General features: G+C 40.3%; 1 protein-coding gene and 1 long non-coding RNA gene across 3 annotated transcripts in view; one reads left to right on the top strand and one right to left on the bottom strand.

Moving 5' to 3' along the window:
* The window catches only part of INTU (inturned planar cell polarity protein), a 45,879-nt gene extending 27,347 nt beyond the window's left edge, over positions 1-18,532 (bottom strand). The window contains exons 1-3 of one of the 2 annotated variants that reach the window (XM_090138677.1): positions 18,373-18,532; positions 10,724-11,310; positions 2,147-2,232 (exon numbers count right to left, since the gene is read on the bottom strand). In XM_090138677.1, coding sequence (XP_089994803.1) covers positions 2,147-2,232; positions 10,724-11,310; positions 18,373-18,485 — 786 coding nt within the window. In that variant the 5' untranslated portion in view covers positions 18,486-18,532. Of the gene's footprint in view, positions 1-2,146; positions 2,233-10,723; positions 11,311-12,927; positions 13,124-18,372 lie in introns of those variants that run through there. The other variant, XM_031607578.2, reaches the window with a different exon arrangement.
* The window catches only part of LOC116238091 (uncharacterized), a 34,552-nt gene continuing 27,904 nt past the window's right edge, over positions 13,172-19,819 (top strand). Inside the window, exon 1 of the long non-coding RNA XR_004168875.2 lies at positions 13,172-13,620. This is a non-coding gene — a long non-coding RNA (uncharacterized LOC116238091). The remainder of the gene's footprint in view (positions 13,621-19,819) is intronic.

Below are 19,819 nucleotides of genomic sequence, written 5' to 3'. Positions count from 1 at the left end.
CATAAGCAGTGATCAGCATCAAATTAAGTAGCATCTATTTTGATTTCAGAAATGTAAAATTGCACAGATCACAGAAGATAACTTTTATTATATTGTCTCAATCATTGATTGAAGGGTATGCTTTGGCCAGTCACATTCAGTGAGTGCTGAAAACTTTGAAATGAGTTAACTGGAACGGAGACTTCATCTGACTAAGGGACACGCAAGAACTCAAACAGGAACAGTTCTGACGTGGGAGCAGGGGAAATAGGGAATAGCACTCTGCTCTTACAGATTGTTCTTGCCCCTACGTACCCAAAAGCGAGTTTGACAAATCTCAGATAATACAAACAAAATTTGGGAAAGGTAACACAATAATGAGAGATGTTAAGCCAACCGTTGCATCTGAGAGCAGTTGGGTAAGTCATTTTTTATACTACTTGCAGTAATTTTTAGAGAGAACCCAGAAGAGCAGTGACTCAGCTTTTTATTTAATTAACTCATAATGATGTTAAGAGTGCTTTCAATTGCATCTTTTTAAAATGTATGCAATGTACAATGAATGAGAAATCATTTTGCACAATGTATGATGAATGAGAAGATATTAACAGTTTTGCTTGTGTAACAGCTATCTTAATTACTACATCCTAGAAACAACAACCCTCTGCTTCTTCAGCAGCATGAACACAGTGTTCTACACTGCAAAAAAAATAGAACTATGTATTTAAGTTCTCCGCTTGTCTATTTCAGCAATCACTCTTTTGGCTTGACTAAAATTACACAGTAAAAAAGGAATAATTGCACTTTAATAAAAGGTTTTGGAAAGCCAACATGACAAATAGTTCTATGGTTGAAGTAATCACTGTCTACTGGACAAATTTACTGACAGCATAAATGTTAATGTTGCGTTAAAAATCACTACTATGCAAAGGGTTGCACTGCATTTAAGCAACAAATATATAAGTATACTCTAATCTAGCAAAGATACAATTAAGGAAACTATATCATCTCTGCTTTTCTAATCATTCTATATTTAATAATAGTTACATCAACTCCTTATTTGGTCCAAGACAGGCAAGACAAGGTTTTTCTGCAATGGACCTCTGCCAATACCTGACCACAACTCTGGTAGCTTAGGCAAGCTTCATACTGTTGAGTATCTTGGAAAGCTTCCTAAACTGACATTGTAGCACTCAATCTTATTGCAAGTGCAGATGCAGTTCTACAGGCACTTACACCAAGTTGTGAACAGAAGCATGTCTGACAAAACAAAAAACTTCTACTTCTTTTTATATCAGGACAGTAAAACATTTTTATTTTTACCTCTCATATTCTACCTGGAATAGAACTACCCGGGACTACAGGCATAGTGTAAGATACACTCTCATTTTAACCTCATCAGTCTTGTACCAAGTTACAACTTTTACCTTGTCTTTCTGTCTACCAGGATGTGGAAAACAATTTTGTGGTACTAACATTGTAGGTAATTTGCACTCACTGATGTAATTCTTTATTATTTAATTGTTTATTATAGTTCCAAAATTATTGCTCAGTTAGAAGACGACTGTAGTTGCATTCTGTAAGAAAATACATTATTTATCTATTTTGTTTGTTTAATATCCATTTTAATCACTATTCAGTATTGAAAGACCTTAAAAACATTTAAGCTAAAAGCTTTTAAACACTATTTTTCTATTTAAATACAAAAACTATCAATATCTCCATTTAAATCCTCTTAAAAATCTTTAATAGCACTACATGTTAAATCAGTATTTGTGATTCTTTTATACTGATGAATTATTTTATCTCAGTATTTATACAGCAATTATTATTTTAAGAACAATGTAATCAAATTTAAAATGCCAAGCATACATTCTTTTATACCTCATTCTTTGGCTCTACCATACTTATTTCCAAGGGAGAACAAAATAGCACTGTATCCATTCACTGCCACTCCAAAGCTGACTGTTCTATGCAAGCTATACATCAGTAGCTTGCTTCATACATTCTACTGTCAGACTACACATCTCACTCAATTAAGTCAAAAACTAGAACTTCCTCATCTGAGAAAAAGATCACCTAAATTACTTTTCTGAAGGAAGAAAAAGACTATGCTTTTTTTTTTTTTTTTAAACAAAGGACATTAGGAATAAATGTTTAACTGTACCTGCATAGGACCTGGAATGCAAGACAAAACTCTTTCTATGTTTTCAGAATTCACATCAACATCATTTACAGCAACTAGAGCATCTCCTGGAGATAAAAGAGATAAAAGCATAAATTAGAGGCTATTACAGCACAGTACAAAGCCAAATAATGTTGTTTTAAAACTGAATATGGCATCCAATTAGAAATGACTTAACTGCATTTAAGTAGATGACATCTACTTGCAACATTTATTATACTTAGAAACAGCAGTCTATTACTTGAATGCTCTGAAGTCCTTACTGCCATGCTTGTACTGCTTTACAAAAATAACCAGCAAAGCCTTTTCCCTCCATCCAGGTTTCAGTCCATCCTATTGATTCATTCTTCCGATATGCACTTGACAAGTTCCATATCATTATTTGCAGAAGAGTTTTCAAGCATCAGCTGAAGGAGAACCTCACCATCCCATCCCCCTTTCTCTTTGAAGTAGTGCTGGCATTTCCCATGAACTTCAATAACTCAGCTTAGTTCAGTAAACTGGCAGAAAATCATCCACTCCCCAGGTAGATAATTTTTGAATCCTAGATGCTCTAAATGAGCTCTTGAGTTAGCAGAAAGGAAGAAAAGGACTGCATAGACAGTATGTGATACTTTGGCCACTGTCACATTGCAGTGGTGAGCAGTTAGTTTGACTGATCATCTTGTGAAATGTCATTGATCTTCAGAATCACAGCTACTTTATTTCATGCCTACAGCATCCTAAGGCACACCACAATTTAGTGCTCTCCCTTCTTTCCCACACCTTGCCCCATTCTGAGGCTTATTAGCCCTCTTCATATGTTTATCTACCAGTTCTTCCTGCCTAATGACATCGTGCATTTATTAAAATCAAGCTCTTTTCCCATTACAAAAATATAGTTGAAAAACAGGATCCCACAGAAAGTCTTGAACTGCAGATGGAAAGGGATTGAAAAATTAAAGGCACAGATATAAAGCAAATAGAACTCAATTAAAGCTTACAAATTTAAAATCCATGCTCAACTATAAGGTACAAAAATCAAAGTACAATTTCCATTTCAAGCAAGGGAAAATATTGTAGAGGTATTAACAATTTATAACAACTTCTGCCTTATCCCCTTCAAACAAATTCAACAATGGAGAATGCAAGAAAGACAAGAGAAATCAGTGAAAAAAAATTGTTATTGCTCCTTTGAAGGACTTCTATTTTTCCAGTATGAGCAGCGCTCTCCCTAATCTCTGCAATTTTAGATGCATAGCACAGTAAAATTTTGATCTAGTGAATCGTCACCACAACAAGAACAACTCAAAGATCGGATAGTTGAAAGTTCCAGCAGCATTTAAAAGCAAGCAGAGGAGCCGAAGCGAGAGTCCTAGGACTTGACAGCTAGCAACCAAAAACGGAGCATTCAGGCAGCACTAATGCAATAAATAATTGTCATCAGAACTACTAGCTTCTTTGTTGAAGAACGCTGTAGTACCATGTATTTAAGATCATCACACACAAATACAAGAGAAAACCTAAGTTGCTCCTGTACTAATCTGAAGCACTGCTTAAACAAAAAATTGTTTGCATTCTTTTTGTTCTGTCAGGGAAATTATGAATTCCACAGTAAAGACAAAGTGTGGGCATCTGATCTTCTGCTCCACGACGGCGTTCAAACCAACTGCGTACACTTAGTGAAGATATATTCACCTTAGCACTTAAAAGGAATGTTTTTGGACCACATCTGATGGGGTAGAATACACAAATCTTTTCTTTGAAAGAAAATCCATCAGTATTTACACGCTTTATACTCAAAGTGTTCCATTTATTTCACATCTAATGTATGTCTGTAAAACTTTCATTGCAGAGATAAATATTTATTCCATTCAATTTGTAAAAATGTAATCATGTACCATAAATGGAACAGCTTTCCAAAAGACACTGCCAAAGCAGTCCCATAAGGCTACCTTCATTTTGCCAGAAAATGCAGTATCACTATGGAAGAACTGCAAATTGACATTGACTAAGAAAAACTACACCCATCAGTAATGACTTTTCAGAGCAGAGATTGTGGGACTCTTGGCCTTTTCACCAAACTAAACAGAATTCAATGAACAGAGACTATTAAGTAACAGAATGAAAGGCACTACTAGCACAATAGTAAGTATGTAAAATTACGAACAGGGAGCACATTAAAGCAGAACACAGCCACAAGATCTACCCAGTGTGGTAATTTATGACAGTAAAAGTTTATATATGCAAGTATTCCTTTGTTAATACTGCTTCCAATATTTCCTTTCCCTTTAAAGGTGTGAACAACTTAAAGGTGAGAGTGACTCAGGTTCTTAGATGTTAAATCTATCAAAAAGACTGTATGTGAAATACAAAATTCAATGTCACTCATATTTTATCAATTTACAATAAACAAACTGAAAAAACTAAACAGCAGTGTTCCTTAAACTTGGTAGTTTGCAGAGTTACGTCAATTTCCACAGACTAAAATGTAGCTGAATGACAGGCAGAATAACAATTTGCTAGAAGAAAGAAAAGTTGTACAGATGGCACTGCAAGTATGTTTTTCAATCATTTTTGTGCTCTACAAAATAGGTAAAAAAAACCTAAAAAGCACAATTGTCTTAAGTACACAGACTGAATTGAACGTTTCTGGTTTTGCTGAAGTAGACATTACAAGAGCACGTTTCTATGAAATATTCTTTTCAAACTTGTTATAGAGAAACATAAAACTTTTTTTAGCTTTTTCATTAATACAGTTGCAAATTCAAATTATACTGCATAATAAAATACTATGTAGAATAGCACTTGACCTGCTCTTATTGCCTTGCGTTTTGTTTTGTAAGTCCCTCAGCTCATTATTGTTTGGCTTGAAAGACACGAGATGAAGAACATTAGGACAAGGTCTCATTTCCATTTTTAGAGAGATTTTGAGCAACTGCACTTGACAAAATATTTTTTTTTTCTTCTGACAGCTCCAGGATATCAAACTTAGAGTCAATAAAAATAAAGAAACACACATATCCTTCTCTTAAAGGAATACAGTTAGCTATCCATGTGTGCGTGTGTGTTCAATAAGAATGAATAATCAAGTTCTGAGTTCCATCATTTACTGCAAAAACTTGCTCCTAGTCCACAAACTATTAGATGCCCATATACATTCTCCACACAGTGCCAAAGAGAACCAAGAACTAAAGTGATGTAACTGACATAAAAGACAGTCAAGAATTTGTTCCTACTTTCTTCTTTCAGTCTTTTCAGTTTTATCTCAGTAGAAAACACTTCTCACCCACTGTTACCTAAGAAAGTGTATTGATCTCAAGCATGAAAGTGATTGATAAATGTTTACCATCTAAAGAAGATGAAGTTTAGAAATGTCTCAGGACTGCTGGCATCACTAAGATATTTCTCTCGGGACGGATTGTCACTTTGTCCCATGAGGCACAGGTTTATTACCTTCGTTAAGTATTGGCTCCATACGGCTAAACCTGCACGCACCATTTCTAAAAGCAGAACTATGCATGAGACCAGAGGGTACCGGCTGATGAGTGAATACCACTTCCATGCTGTGATGGCAAATGAACATTTTAATCTGAATTAAAAATCAGAGCCATGCCATTCACATGGGAGAGGAATGAGACTTTTTTAATTTCATGTAATTTCCTCCGTTCTCAGTAATGGCTCAGTAAAAGTACTTATAAATACTCACATACTCCCTTCCAAAAAAGGCAAAGTGTGGAACATATTTTACTGAAGAAAGCCAGATCAATTACTTGTTTTATGTGTTAGCAGGCTGCTTCAACCCAAACCAATGCTGTTATGCCTCAAGAGGAGATTAAAAGAACATAAACGACATCCCAAACTCCACAGTGAGAGCACAGCAAGGCTTACGCAAGCTCTGTATTTCTATCTTGTGTGCTTAACATCTCTACATTGGAGAGACTTTTCAACAATACACCATATATGGCAATTTCCCATGGAAAATCACAAACTCTTACAGTATTGTGGTCCTTTCAAGAACATTCTTCTGACAGAACTCTTAGCTCGCAGCAAATGACAAAAAGCAACAACAACCACCAATATTATTTACCTTAACTGTCAAATGACTGCAAGCTGCTTATGTAAATGGATTATTGTTTTAAACAACCAGTTCATGCTACGCTCTGCTTTCCAGCAACAACTGCCTGGTTTACCAATCTGTGATCAATTGCTGAATAACAATACTGTGCTTTGGACCTCCAACAATGATTATCTGTGTTTTTACTATTCAAATGAAAGGAGAAAAGATTACTACTTAAACACTTCTTCATTCAGAGGAAATCAATAACCCTCCCACATAACACCAAGAGAATTAATAAAAGCCCACAGAAAACCTTTTGCCAGTAAAGGGGGATGGGATCTGCACCTTTCAACTGATACCTGCAACAGTAGCCTGCATCTTCTACACAGTTGCACAGAATTGGATTATTACAGTCCATGCTTACTATCTTTCAGAAATAATCCTTCTCTCCAGGTAGTTCTTACACCTCTTTGACAGCTGAACCCACTGATCAGATAGATGAGAGAATTCATGCATAACATTCAGATGCTCAGTTACAGGTGCAATAATTATGAAAAATGATTTTAAAGAGGGTAAGGCAAAAGAGCTTTTCTGCATTTTCAGTGTCACTGGAATTACTTTTCCATTTATACCACAGTAAAGATGGTCATCATCAGCATTTACAGAAAGTATCCCCTGCTGTGAATTGGATAGGTTTCAGTTTGGAGGGGAGAGGAAATCAAATTATAATGGCATTTCCTATTATAACCCTTATTTCCCTGGATCTAACAGTGAGTATTTGGTGGAGCTTTTTGTCTTTGAAGATGCATTGAAAGATTTAACTATGAAGTTTTACATAGCAGAACGGGCTATGCATATTGTTATTAATAAATTCATGTAAGAGAAATTATTCCAAAAAAACAAAAGACCCGTAAGGTACATGAGATAAAGACAACTGTATTTCTTAACCCAAATGGAAGTGACAGCAAGAATTTTAAAAGCAACTAAGATTTTTTTATTTGACAATTTAAGACTGATGGATTTTTAAATACAAAGAAAAAAACCCAACAACATTAAAAAGAGCTGAAAAACAACGGAGTCCCATGTTTTTACAGAGGTAAAGCAGCAGTTTCTTAGCTTACAAAACTTATGTTTATGTTCATACGGTCAGTGGCTACATTCTACTTGGTTGATAAAATATAGCAACAGGAATTATGACTTCCATACCCAATATTGAAATAAAGGAAAATACACTCCACAAATAATAAACAGATGTTTTATTTTTTAATGTTTGATGCTGTAAGGGATACACGGATCGGAATCAATTGAAGAAGTCATCAAAGGAAAGTGATTATTTATTGGAAAAAAAAGCAGTTATTTGAAATGTTAAAGCAATAACAGCTTTTTAACTGGTCATTCAAAGTAAAAAATCTCAGCCTCCCTCATGACTCAGCCTTAGCAGCCACTTCAGTGGCAACAATACTTACTGCTGACAAGTAACTAAATTGCTAAGGAAAATACAAAGTAACCACTAACTCCACTATTATTTACCATATCACAAACACAAATCGTGAGGTGGAAAAACATAAAGATCTGGAGTGCTCAAACTTCAAGACCAGAGAGGCAGACTATGCTACTGGGCACCCCTACCAGGATTGGGGAGCTGGGTGCTGCAGCAGTGACCTGTGTGGAAAGCCATGAACCACCTCCTGCCACTCAGTGGAGCCAGTGCAGCAACTCACAGCACACCCGGCCCAGCCAGGGCAGCCAGTGGCACTTCTGCCCGAGTATTTAAGAGTGCAGCAGTCACTACAGGAAGGGCTGGGGCTCACAGAGGACTCATTCCTTGAAAGCTTATGGCCTGTGGAAGAATTATGACGCAGCAAAGGAAAACAAGAAGCAGAAGGAAGGCACCACACAATCCCAGCCTCCCGCCCCATTCATTACCTTCCTGAAGAGGTGGAGGTGTGCAGTTACCATACAGGAGGAACAGGGGGGCTGAGATGAGGAAGAGGAGAGGTGTTTGAGCACAAAGAAGGTGGGCAAAATGCACTTTCTAAATTGTTATTAATTTTCTGCTCTGTCTTCTCAATACTGGAATGACTTCAAATTTTATGTTGATTGCCAACAGATCAAATTCAGTAACAATATGCCGAGACAAAAATGCTCACAACACCCACTGCAAGCTGGTCACCAGGAAACCCATGGTATACTACTTTAAAGCATGTTTTTTAAGAGGGAAAATGTACTTGGCATTCACTTATGGAGCAAAGAGACAAAAACACTGATACAGAAATGGTCTTCATCACCCACTGCAGGTCATTAAAATATTAATACTTTAAAAAAAAAAAAAAAATCAGGAACAGGTTAACATCTGTGCATATGAAGGTCAATGAAGATGAAAAAGTCATACCCAAACCAGTCAGCCACCATCATGCTATATTGATCAGGTTTTAGACTGACCACAGAAATATATTTCACTGTGTTTGTCCACAATTCTGAACAAAATTCCTAAAACTTACAAGCAAAGTTCTACTGACTTTTTTCCTGAACTTTCTAAGCAACTTCACCTCCTGTGAGGATCTGAAAAGGCCCTCCACTGAACTACAGCTGTTTCTGTGTCAGGCTTTGGGTATATAATGTAACACTCATCGTCCGAAGCACAATACAGGGACAGTAAGCCAAGCAGTTTTTCTGAGAGAATCAAAATTATTTTTACTGTCTATCTTTATGCTGACAGCACTGAAATCTAAACGCCTAATTTATGCAAAGCTCTGTTTCTAGACACCACATAAAAATTTTAGAGTACTCAGTGTTCACTGTAGATGTGTAATTTTCATATAAAAATACTTCCAAATTATATATTTTATACTGTTGGCAAAGAATACAGCTCATTTTCCCAACTGAAAGCTGGATAACTGCAATATGCTTGAAAATACTTCTTTCCAACATCCCAAACCAAAGCACTATTGCTTGTCAGCCCTATAACACATGAAATTGCTGGACTTTTTAGATTAACTTAAATGTAAACTTCTATCTAAGAGAAGACAAAACAAGAAACAAAACTGTGCTCATTAGCTCAAGGAAACACTGAATGCTGCAGATAATGTACCACTGTGACTGAGAAAGTTAGCATTTTCTCCTGGATTTGGTATGTATCTATTTGGTTGTTCTGACTTCACAGCTGCTCTTACAAACAAGCGGTAACATAACAAATGCACATCCCAAAATTAACTTACAGGTTATAAATACCCAGCTTTACACTAATTAGATTAAATAGCATTAAGCACAGTAGATCAAGCTGAAACTCTCTTCCTCCTCCCCCTCATTCTTCATCCCTCACTTCTTGACTAATCAGTTCTTTCTGGTAACATTTGAAAGTTATCCAATTCTCCCTCGAGTATTCTTCAGCAATGTACTGAAGATCTATTCTAGAAGAATGAGCTAGTCAAAGCATGATTTGCATTTTAACACACACAACATTGGAATTCCAAAAGCACTCATGCTGTGCATTTGTGCTACTACAGTATTAAGATTTTCATAATCTTTTAACCAAAATCATATCTTTGCTTGCTCTTACTAGAGAGCAACTTCAAGGGCAATTAACCACCTTCCACCCCTTGCAGACACAAGTCAGCTGTCTCACATTTACAGTCTCTGAGGTTGGGAGTTCATGAGTACTAAGTCACTTATTTCAGTGGCTCTTGATGCTGGAAATGGGAGCACGTGCATCTGCTCCTTCACTACTGGCCAGGAAAGTTCACTCCTGTATGTTATTCAAACTCTGGTGCCTGTCAGGCTTTCTGCGATCCGGTTTAACTCAGCACACCAGCAAAAACTAGATGAACAGTTTTTCTTCTGGGTTTGTTTCCTGCCAGGTTACTTAGCTGCATCGCCTTACGTCTGGCAAGAGCCAAACCAACACAAAAGAGCTGCTCCGCTGGCTCACTGCCTTCTCATTCTGCAGCTGAGAGGCCTGCTGATCGCAACTGCTCAAGAAGCTCTTCTCGTTGCTAGACAGAAGAACAACTAAACAAGACAGTGCACAGAAAAAAATCTAAAAAATATATATTTATTCCATGCTTTTTCTCTCTTTTTTTAATGTCTCAAAATCCATATAAAGCATATTCTAAGAAGAGTGGTAGAACAGAATAGAAACAAAATACAGTATTTGGCACACTCAAGTTTTTCCATAGGCACAGTTATCTATAGAGTAAATGCTGCATTAAATTAAAGATGTGAGGCAGTATTCTTTTTCCTAAGTTGAAGATGCTTGCTCCTTGTAGGCTAAAGGGACAATCATCTCCTTAATGCCTTCTGGTTTATGTCACATATTTTTAAAACCACTAATATAATAACATTGAGTAGGTGAGAAAACACCAAATGCAGTGACATTTACTTAAAATAGTACCTCAAGAATTTACAAAACAGTAGTTGTAAGCTTTATTTACATCTTGGGAGTACTCAAGGCAGCTGCCTCTCAAAAAATAAAATAAAAATATTCATTTTAAAAGAAGAGTTTGTTCACTTGATTAACTTACCAATCAAGATTTGGCCTGTTTTCATTGCCGAACTGCCTGGAACCAAGCCATGTACTACAAGCTTCTCTTCACTGATTCCTCTGGTAACCTTATCCTTCTTGCCTTGTTTTTCTGCTCTTCTGCTGCTCCATGAAGACTGATGGACAATTCCTACTAAGGCCTCTAGCAGCCTGTGCTGCTCATCTTCTCCAGCATTCTCCAACAGTTTTCTGGGATTTACATAAACATATATATCTTTGTACTTCTGCTGTATTTCACCCATTTTCTGAGTGGAGTTGTGTTTCAGTATGGAAGTCGGACCGCTGGAGCGCACATTACGGCTTCCACTTCCTTTCTTACTAGAATGCTTTGGTAAAAGATTCTTCTTCTTTAATATTTTTGTCAGTTTCTTCAGTTCATACTTTCTTTCTTTTCGTGATCCCTCTTGAATAACTTCCGCTTCATTTTCACGAAATCTGACATGATTCACCGGCGGTATTTCTGGACAGGCATTCTGAAGTAAAGTTTCTTCCTCACTTTCACTCATTTCTAAATAAAATAACTCCCCATTTTTCTGCACACCATCCAACCATTCAGGCTCAAGATCACTGGGAAACAAAGAAGAACGATCAGTGATAGCTCTGATAAGAAAGACCGCTCTGCAAATGACACCTACTTACTTAAAACAGGGAAGGTATATGGACAGTACAAGGCAAGAAAGCATATGATCTCCTGAATATTAAAAGCTTAATGCTTTAAGCTTGCCATGGGAATGGGAACTCTCCCAGGACAGCTTTGGGAAGGAAACATATCCTTTTCAAACACTAAAACAGATTCTCCAAATGCCTTCCAGCCATTGCAAAAAGTACTGTTACTGACTTCTGTGGAAGCAAGCAAAAAAATATGTTTCCTTCATATCCAAGTTTTAATTAGTAATTACATTCATGAGCATGATGGGACTTAGAGAAAAAATGACATCCTATTTGTTCTCTCCCATTATTTTTCCTTTATGCACTTAAAGGTTGGACTGCACTGCAACCTCGCTGAAAGACAAGACTAGCATTTTTAAATCATCTTAAAATAAAAAAAATAAAAAAAATCCACATAACATTTTTTAAGACATGTCAAAATAACATTCAGATTCACATGCAGAAATACAAAACAATAAAATACAGAGACAGCACTGCTACAGAAAGAGTTCTAGCAGCTGGAGTAGATCACTTGCAACAAGATGCTGCATAGGAAAGGCAATGCAACTGCAGGATGGATTAACAGGACATAAGAAGTTTTTGTTCTAATTTAGCAATGGCGATGTGTCAACCGCGTCCAGCTTTGGACCGTATAGCCTAAAGGAGACAAAATTAACTGGAACAGGCTCAGAGCACAGAGACAAATACAAAGTAGTTTATAAACATCTTTTATATGGAAAGAGACCGAAGGAAATCACACTCTTTTGGCTGGGGAAAAAAAAGAAGATAGCTGAGGAGGCAACAGGCCAAATTGTCCACTCCACAGCACCAAGATGAACCTCAGAGCACTATTAGAGGAGCATGAGGATCAGCAACCATCACAGCAGGGAAAGTCATCAGTGCTTTAATTTATCAAAACATTTAAGGTGAACATTAGAAAGCTTCTGATTTCATGCACATAGAAGTCAGTATTAGCAGCTTTGTGAAGAACTTCTGAGATATTCTACACGAAAGATTCTCATGAACAGCCAAGAGCAGCTCGGGACGGCCTGAGGGCAGCCAGGTCTGTCCTCCTGCCAACCTGAGACTGCCCAATAGCCATCAAACAAGGAAAAGCACAACGGAGACATACATAATCATGTCAGTAATTGAGTAAAGCTAGCGTGCATCCATAAATCTTGCACTAGAACTAGATAATTTGACTACATTGAGGAAGAAAGTTTTGTTTAACACTAACATCAGCACACAACTTGAATAGAGCGTTAATTAGAAAACACAGCTGAGAAAAGAACATAATAAAGACAGCACAGCACTTCTAGGGCTCAGAGGAAAGGTCTGGCTGGAAAAAAGCACGCAAAACGCCCATACAGATATTGCTCTCTGCCTGGAACCGCAGGGACTTAGAGGCGTGCAAGGGTGCTGCAGGCAGGACAAACGTCGTGCACTTCGCATTTATTCGCTCTTGCCCAAAATGATGCCCGCCAACGCTCAGCCCATCCGCGCTCCCCGCGGGCTGCACCCCTGTCCCGCCCTTACTCGGAGCTGGCGGACAGCGAGGTGCTGTCCGAGCCGCTCTCGCTGCCGGTGTCCGCGCACCCCGCTCTGCCACCCTGCAGCGGCTCCATGCCTGCAGCTGCTCCGCTCGCGCCGTCCCCCTCGGACGCCATGACTGCCCGCCCGCACGTGACCGGCGCCGCGCCTTCTGATTGGCCATTCCTCCCGGCGCCATGGAGACGGGGGAAGCGCGTGGCAGTGCCGCGCGCGAGAGTTAACGGTCGCGGCCCCGCCTGTGAGGGCCCCGCCAACGGGCGGGAAGCGTTAGTGCGACCTCGGGCTGGGAGGGCCGCTCTCCTCTGTGCCCGGGCTACACGGAGTAAGAGAGGTTTGGAAGCGCCCAGCCTCCCCCGTTACTCCCTCAGCACCAACATCCGAGTCTCAGTGGACTTCTGAGCATCTTTCAGTGGGCCAGCACTGAAATCGTAATGGAGAATAGACCGTTTGGTTGTCTGTTACCAAGGCCTCAGCAACAGCCCCATAAAAGAGACTCTCGATGGAACCACAGTCCCGGGCTGAGCTCCAAAGCATTGCTTATAATCAAAAACTTATCTGGAGAAAGAAACTCCAATTAAAAACTGACTCTCACCATCAAACCGTTAGCAGCAGAATACATCCCATCATCATTTAAAGAAGCACAAGAAATGAAGACGGCTTCTTAGCTTAGGACAGCAGGTAAGTGAGGGAGAAAGGGCAGGGATGCGAGGCACAGCCAAACCAGCTACGTGTTTTGGCCCCTGAAAGCAGTCAATACACAGTAGAGAGATAGAAAAACAAAAAGTGACTCTGTTTTTAGGGCTTTAATTATTCACATGCATGAAAAACAAGACTCATGGCAGACCTGCAGGCAACTCGCTGTGTAGCTGTGTCAGTAAACCTACCAAGACATGCATGGTGAATAAGGGAAGGGATGGAGAATAATTGTTGGAACATTTTTAATGTGTTGGATTTAATCTCTGCTCAGTGGGATGCTTGCACAGCCTCAGCAGTGAGGTTTTATAGCACTGCAGTATTTTGCTAGAGTTGCAGAATTCTGGTATGAGATTCCTGCCTTTGAAACTGTCTTAGGGAAGCATTCGTTGATCAACGTGATTTCAAGTGAATTAACAGACGGGAATGGTTTGTGTCCCAGGGATTCAATTTCAACTAGAGTAGTCAGACATACCTACATCAAATGTTGTGGCAATTCTGAAATGCCTGTAGAAAAGCTTCTTTCAAGGAAATGTTACTGTTGTGTGGATTTTCTGAATAAGCAACTATCCAAAGGAAGAAACAAACATTCCCTACCTAAAGAAAAAAAGAGACAAGTTTATTCCAGTATGATTTTATTCAAGTTAGGACAAGTCATGGTAGAAAGAGTGAAAAGAATTAACCAAGCTGGCAAGAACCACTTTATACAGAGCATATCATTCATGCATGGTAGATGATTCTTAAAATAAATTAGATCTTTGTTTCCAATTGCCAGAATGCAAGCTATGCACCAACTTTTGTAATTCCTATTGCTTCCAGAAAAACAGGTGGAAAAAATGTTTTAGAAATACTCAACTTTCCAAACAATTTACTGCGCAAAAACAGAATCTGCATAAACAATATTTCCCAAAGAGCTTGATGAGTTATGATTTTCTAGAAGGAATACTGCAGGAGTTGCAATTTCAAAAGAGGTAGATGAGATACAGTCCCGTCCACCCTAATTCCACCGCTATTTGCAAGCACTTTTAATACAGTGAATAGCACACTGAAGTGTTTCTGTAGAGAAGTTATTGCTTATAGATTATCCTTTTACTTTTGTCAAATTTCACTGCGTTCAAGAGTTGGTTAATTGTTTCCAGTTGTTTGCTCAATAACTGAGAAACACAGGCTCTCCAAAAAGTGGAGGCAGTCTTACACCACTTGGTATTTTGCAGAGATGAACTTATCATGGAGAAAAGGATGCTGGAAGATTTTAGTTCACTGAGATAGTTGGGAATAACTTAAGTACTCTTCTGAAATGAACTTGGGGTCTTGGTGCTGTGGGAACAACTAAAAATTGAAGGATTTATCTCATGCAGCAGGATTTTATTTGAGTGAAGAAACTTTCCCACACAATCCTCCTTAAGAAAGCTTCCCATCATTTCTTGTGCATAAGTATTAGGAAAAGACTTGAAACAATTTGCCTTCTGGTAGATCTTTTACACTTAGTCCAAATGGTTGGGCTGATGCTTCTCTCTAAAGCATCCCTAATCCTTCTGCACTTGGTTGCTGTTATTGACAAGCAGACGGTCAATATTTGCCACAGGACATCATTGGTACCACTACTACTGCTCACTCTTATCGAACAACTGGTTAATGGACATTTAGAAGGAAATAATTAAAGGTGTAAAGAATTAGACGAGCTTTTAAACACTCTTTTGCCTGAAGGTTTTTCTGGCAGAACCAACTCTTATGTTTGGAAATTCCTTGTTTCTTTTTGGCTTAATGTCATGCTTCAAAATGTGTTGTGCTCTAAAAATAAGTCTATCTTGATCCACATTTGCGTTCAGTAGCAGATTGTAGTTAAAAGGGGATAGTGCATAGGACATAGCAGTGAGGTATACTGGTCCTTTCTAAGGAATGAGGAAACAAAAGCATACCACTCCAATTTTGGTCTGGCCGAAGGAATACTCATCTCCTATTCCAATCCCTATCCACGTACTTGAAAATTTCAATTACTAACAGTTTTTCAGTGTTACACATCAACAACTAATTTCTCCACCCTGTTGAAGAAATGAGGCTGGAGTAGCCATCTTTTCTAGCAGTTAGCTGTAAGAGCACAGGAAAAGTTAGCATTTGTGTAACTACCCTAATCTGTCCTGTTTGAAGTAACTATACATGATCCAACTTTAGCAGTTTTACCAGGACCCATGATTCACTGACAGTATGTCAGATTGATTTCACTGATTCACGTTCAGGAAGGTGTGCTGGGCCTGAATACGGATGTAGCTGTGTTCTGTTCAACACAAGGCTAAAAACAGGGGAGTGGTAGGTCTTTTGTAGGCAGGAGCAAATTAGTGCTCCATTCACCCCAAGGGAACTCTGTCTGACACTTAGGAGCATCCAGTTTATGGCTGTGAAGTGCCAATACACTATCCAGAAACTACATGGGATCATTGGGTGCTGAGCCCTCACAGCTGCCTCCCATGCCTCTTCAATGTCATTTCCTCTGCTAAGTGCTGGTGGGGGTGAAGAGCAGAACTGACTGCAGCACTGCCTGAATGGTGCTGTAAGCTGGGGACATTCTCTAGCGACTGTACCTCACAACTGAATCTGTTAATCTAGTCACCATTTTTATCAAGATTTTAAGTGTCCCTTTGCTTTTACTTAGTTCAAGTTACAGCTCTTTGTTATTGACAACTAAATAAGAAAGCCTAAATTGCTCATTATGCCTTCATTTTTTCCTCTTTACCAGCCTTCAAATCCAGTAGTATTTCCAACATGACTCTATTGTTATGACAACTGGACAGACATAATGATACATTATAGATAAGACATGATACATTACAAGCAAACAGTACTAAGAGAAAAATATTTTCATCTCTGTTTCTTAAGGTTAATACCTCCTTAACTCAAACATCTGAAGGAAAACAAACAAAAAAGTGGTGGACTGCTAAGCTGAGCCTATTCCAGTTCTTTCAGCTGGGAAGTCCTATTCATTTTTTTTTATTTCTCCTGTACACAGCATCAGCAAAAAAATATGAGAAAGGAATGAACTCTTTTATTCAAGCTTAATGACAACAGTACAGCTTTCCCCTATTCCACTAAAGCCTTTAAGAGGGGCAAAAGGCACTTTTCATAGGTTTTTCTTAATAAAGAAGATTTTGTGATTACGGTAAGGTTGACACAAGATTACACGAATAAGACTGATTACAAGAGCTGCTGCTCACAGCTTTTCTGACATTACTGCATAGCCGACATTTGCGGCAAAGCAGCACAAATTGAGTAGGGATATTGGAACTCATCTCAACTGGGAAATTTACATTTCAACAGACTATGTAGAGAATGAAAGCTACGTTTGTGACTAAAATAATGAAATTTTTGTAAAAAAAAAATCATACTGCATAAATAAAATTGACTCCTGTTTTGTTAAAGCTCCTGCATCCCTTCCCTTCTATGCAACTGTTAAAATGAATCACAAATAGTATTTCAGAAGAAGGGCATAAAAGCAACTAGGGACAGTGACAGACTTCAGGAGCAGTAGTCCAACCTGTCTCATTCCTTTGAGGAAAAGTCTTGTATGGTTAAGAGCTCCCACTCGCATGGGAAGCAGCTGTAACTTCAAATACAACTTTTCCCACTGTTTTTACTTCACTTGAAACCTTCAAGCTCTTTTAGCATCACCTGCTGCACATAGCAGGCACATCACACCTGGAACAAAGTGATTGTTTGCAATGTCAACGTGCAAATATTTAATGTATGAATAAGAACCTGACTGCATTGAAATTGCACTGATGTAAGCAATACCACTGGGCAGCGTATTTAATCCAACTTCAAAACAACATGTTTCTTTATCAAGTCACTAACAAATGCATTCACAGCATTTCAGATACCAGAGGATCCCCAGTAGCATACAGGCAATTTTTTTTTTGCTTACAGAGCTGCTCCAAAGAGCAATGTAGGAACAGCCCAAGTGCAGAGCACTCTGCTTGCTGCAAGCACTGCTTTCATCCTCAGGCATTTCGACCAACTATTCATTCAGTGGGGTGCTTTCAGCTGGAGGGAAGCTGAGCTAAGAATCAGCTGGCAGTTCCCATAGCAATATCTGTTTGGAGCTGGCACTGGGAGAGAGCGTACTTTTTCTTTAGTGGGAAATAACACAGCCGAGAAAATACTTTAGGAAACGGACACTTCACAGAGCAGACGCGCTTCTGTTGGTGCTTCCCTCGTACAGCTATGCACAAAGGAGGCGGCTCTCAGAGCCCCACGGACGGCCCATCGGATAAGGTGTTACCGCTACGATTTCTCCGCGATGGAACAGCGCGGGACGTAGCACGCTAGAGATGAGGAAGGCAGGGATAAAGCAGGCAGCGCTTCCCCCGTACATTCACTAGCGACTGCCCACGAGTTCAGTTTTTCCTCCTCTCCTTGAAGGAGCGCTCCCAGCGCTCACGAACCGATCCAACAGCTTCCGTCACCTCGATCTCTGCACCCGCGTCATATGCCGCACTCTCTCCTAGGGCTCCCGCGCCGCCCCACCTGCCTGCCGCGGGAGCCCGAGCGCCCGGAGAAGGCGAGGGCGGACACGGGCTCGGCCCGTTTCATTTCCTGCCCCGGCAACAAAAGGCCGCCGCGAGGAGCCCCTCCGCAGGGCCGGGAGCTCGAGCCCCACCGCCGCCTGCCCCTCTCGCTCCGAGAGGGGCTGCGCCGAGGGATCCGCTCCCCGCCACAGCCTCCCGTCCCCGTCCCGCTGCTGACCTGTGCAGCAGAACGCTCTGCACCGAGTCCAGATCCTCCAGGTTCCTGGTGACGGGCCGCGGGATGCTGTACCTGCCCGCCCCGAACATCGCGCCCGCCCGCGGCCCCCTCATCGCCCGCCCCGCGGCACCGGGGACTGCGGGCCGGCGACGGCGGGCAGGTGGGACCCCTTCGAGCCGCCCGCCTCCGCCGCCCCGCCCGTCCGGCCCACGAGCCCGCCGTGGGGCGGGGGAAGCGCGGCCCGCGCCGAGGGGCGGGGGCGGCCGGGCCGCTGCTGGGGCCTCCTGATGCCTGCCCCGTCCCGGGTCCTCACCTGCGGGGAGCGGCTCTCAGGAAACGGCGGTCTGTCGCAGATTCGGTGCGATCCTTTCAGACTGACAACCGTAGAACTCTTTGTCCTAGAGCCTCCCCGCGGGGCGAGAAAACCTTTTCTCCCCACTTGCTTTTTCTATTGGTTACGAGAATCGAATTGTCCAGTTGATTCTCATTCCTTAGGTATCAGTGCTAAAAATGTCAATCTCACAAGATCTAGTCCAGCCTTTGCTCTTTCCCCTCTTCCCCCCCCCCCCCCGAAAAAAAAAAAGAAAACATATATAAAACTTACAACTCCTTCCAGATGAGGAGAGAGTTGCAGGGCCCTGTAACAATTTCCTGTCTGACACAGCACACTGGCTGAATGGAGATGTGACCCAAATCTCTGCTGTTCTTAGTTTTTACCTGCACATAGCCATCATCTGTGCTCTCTACTCCCATTTACAGGGAGGTCAGGTTTCTGTGATGCTTTAGTTGGACACATCGTCTCCTCCAGATTTCTTCTATAAGCAATTTGAGATCACTAGCTAGTAAGAACTTGAAATCAGTTATTAAAAATAGAGGATTTAGTTTCTCAATTAATGTATTTGAGATAATTATAGTAAGACAAAAACGTTGTTCTCTAGAAGGACCATTAGGAGGAGGACTGCTGTATAATACAAAATGAGTAACAAATTGGAAGCCATTGGATGTTTTATCACCCAAATCCATGGAATTTTGGCCACTACCTCAAACAAAAGTTCCAAGCTTCCTGAAGACTTTGCCTTAAAGAGGCAGTGGCAACATGTCAATCCAGAGAGTCATTTTAGGACTACCAGGAATCCATGGATAGGAATAGGATTCTCTTGGCATTTTTTTTTTTATACCATCTAAATATTATAAGGGAAGGGCAATGTCCTCAAAATCCCACTGCATTCAGAGATGTGGGAACTGCCCACAGCCAAATTGTGGTGTCCAAGATAGGCAACAGCAGCAGTACTATCCAGGACTACATCTTCAAAGCTCTTGCTATGTTCTGGAGCACCAGGGCTGTGGTGGTAGGAGAGCTGAGAGTGTATCACTATTCTGGGTCTAAAAAGCAGTGACTGATGAAGCTTTGGGTGTACAGTCTCTAAATAACCGTAATGTTTCTGCA

Source organism: Phasianus colchicus, chromosome 4 (assembly GCF_987193195.1).
Source record: "Phasianus colchicus chromosome 4, bPhaCol1.hap1.1, whole genome shotgun sequence".
Taxonomy (NCBI): Eukaryota; Metazoa; Chordata; class Aves; order Galliformes; family Phasianidae; genus Phasianus; species Phasianus colchicus.
The sequence above is the reverse complement of the archived record's forward strand: the minus strand, read 5'-3'. Positions and strand labels throughout refer to the sequence as shown.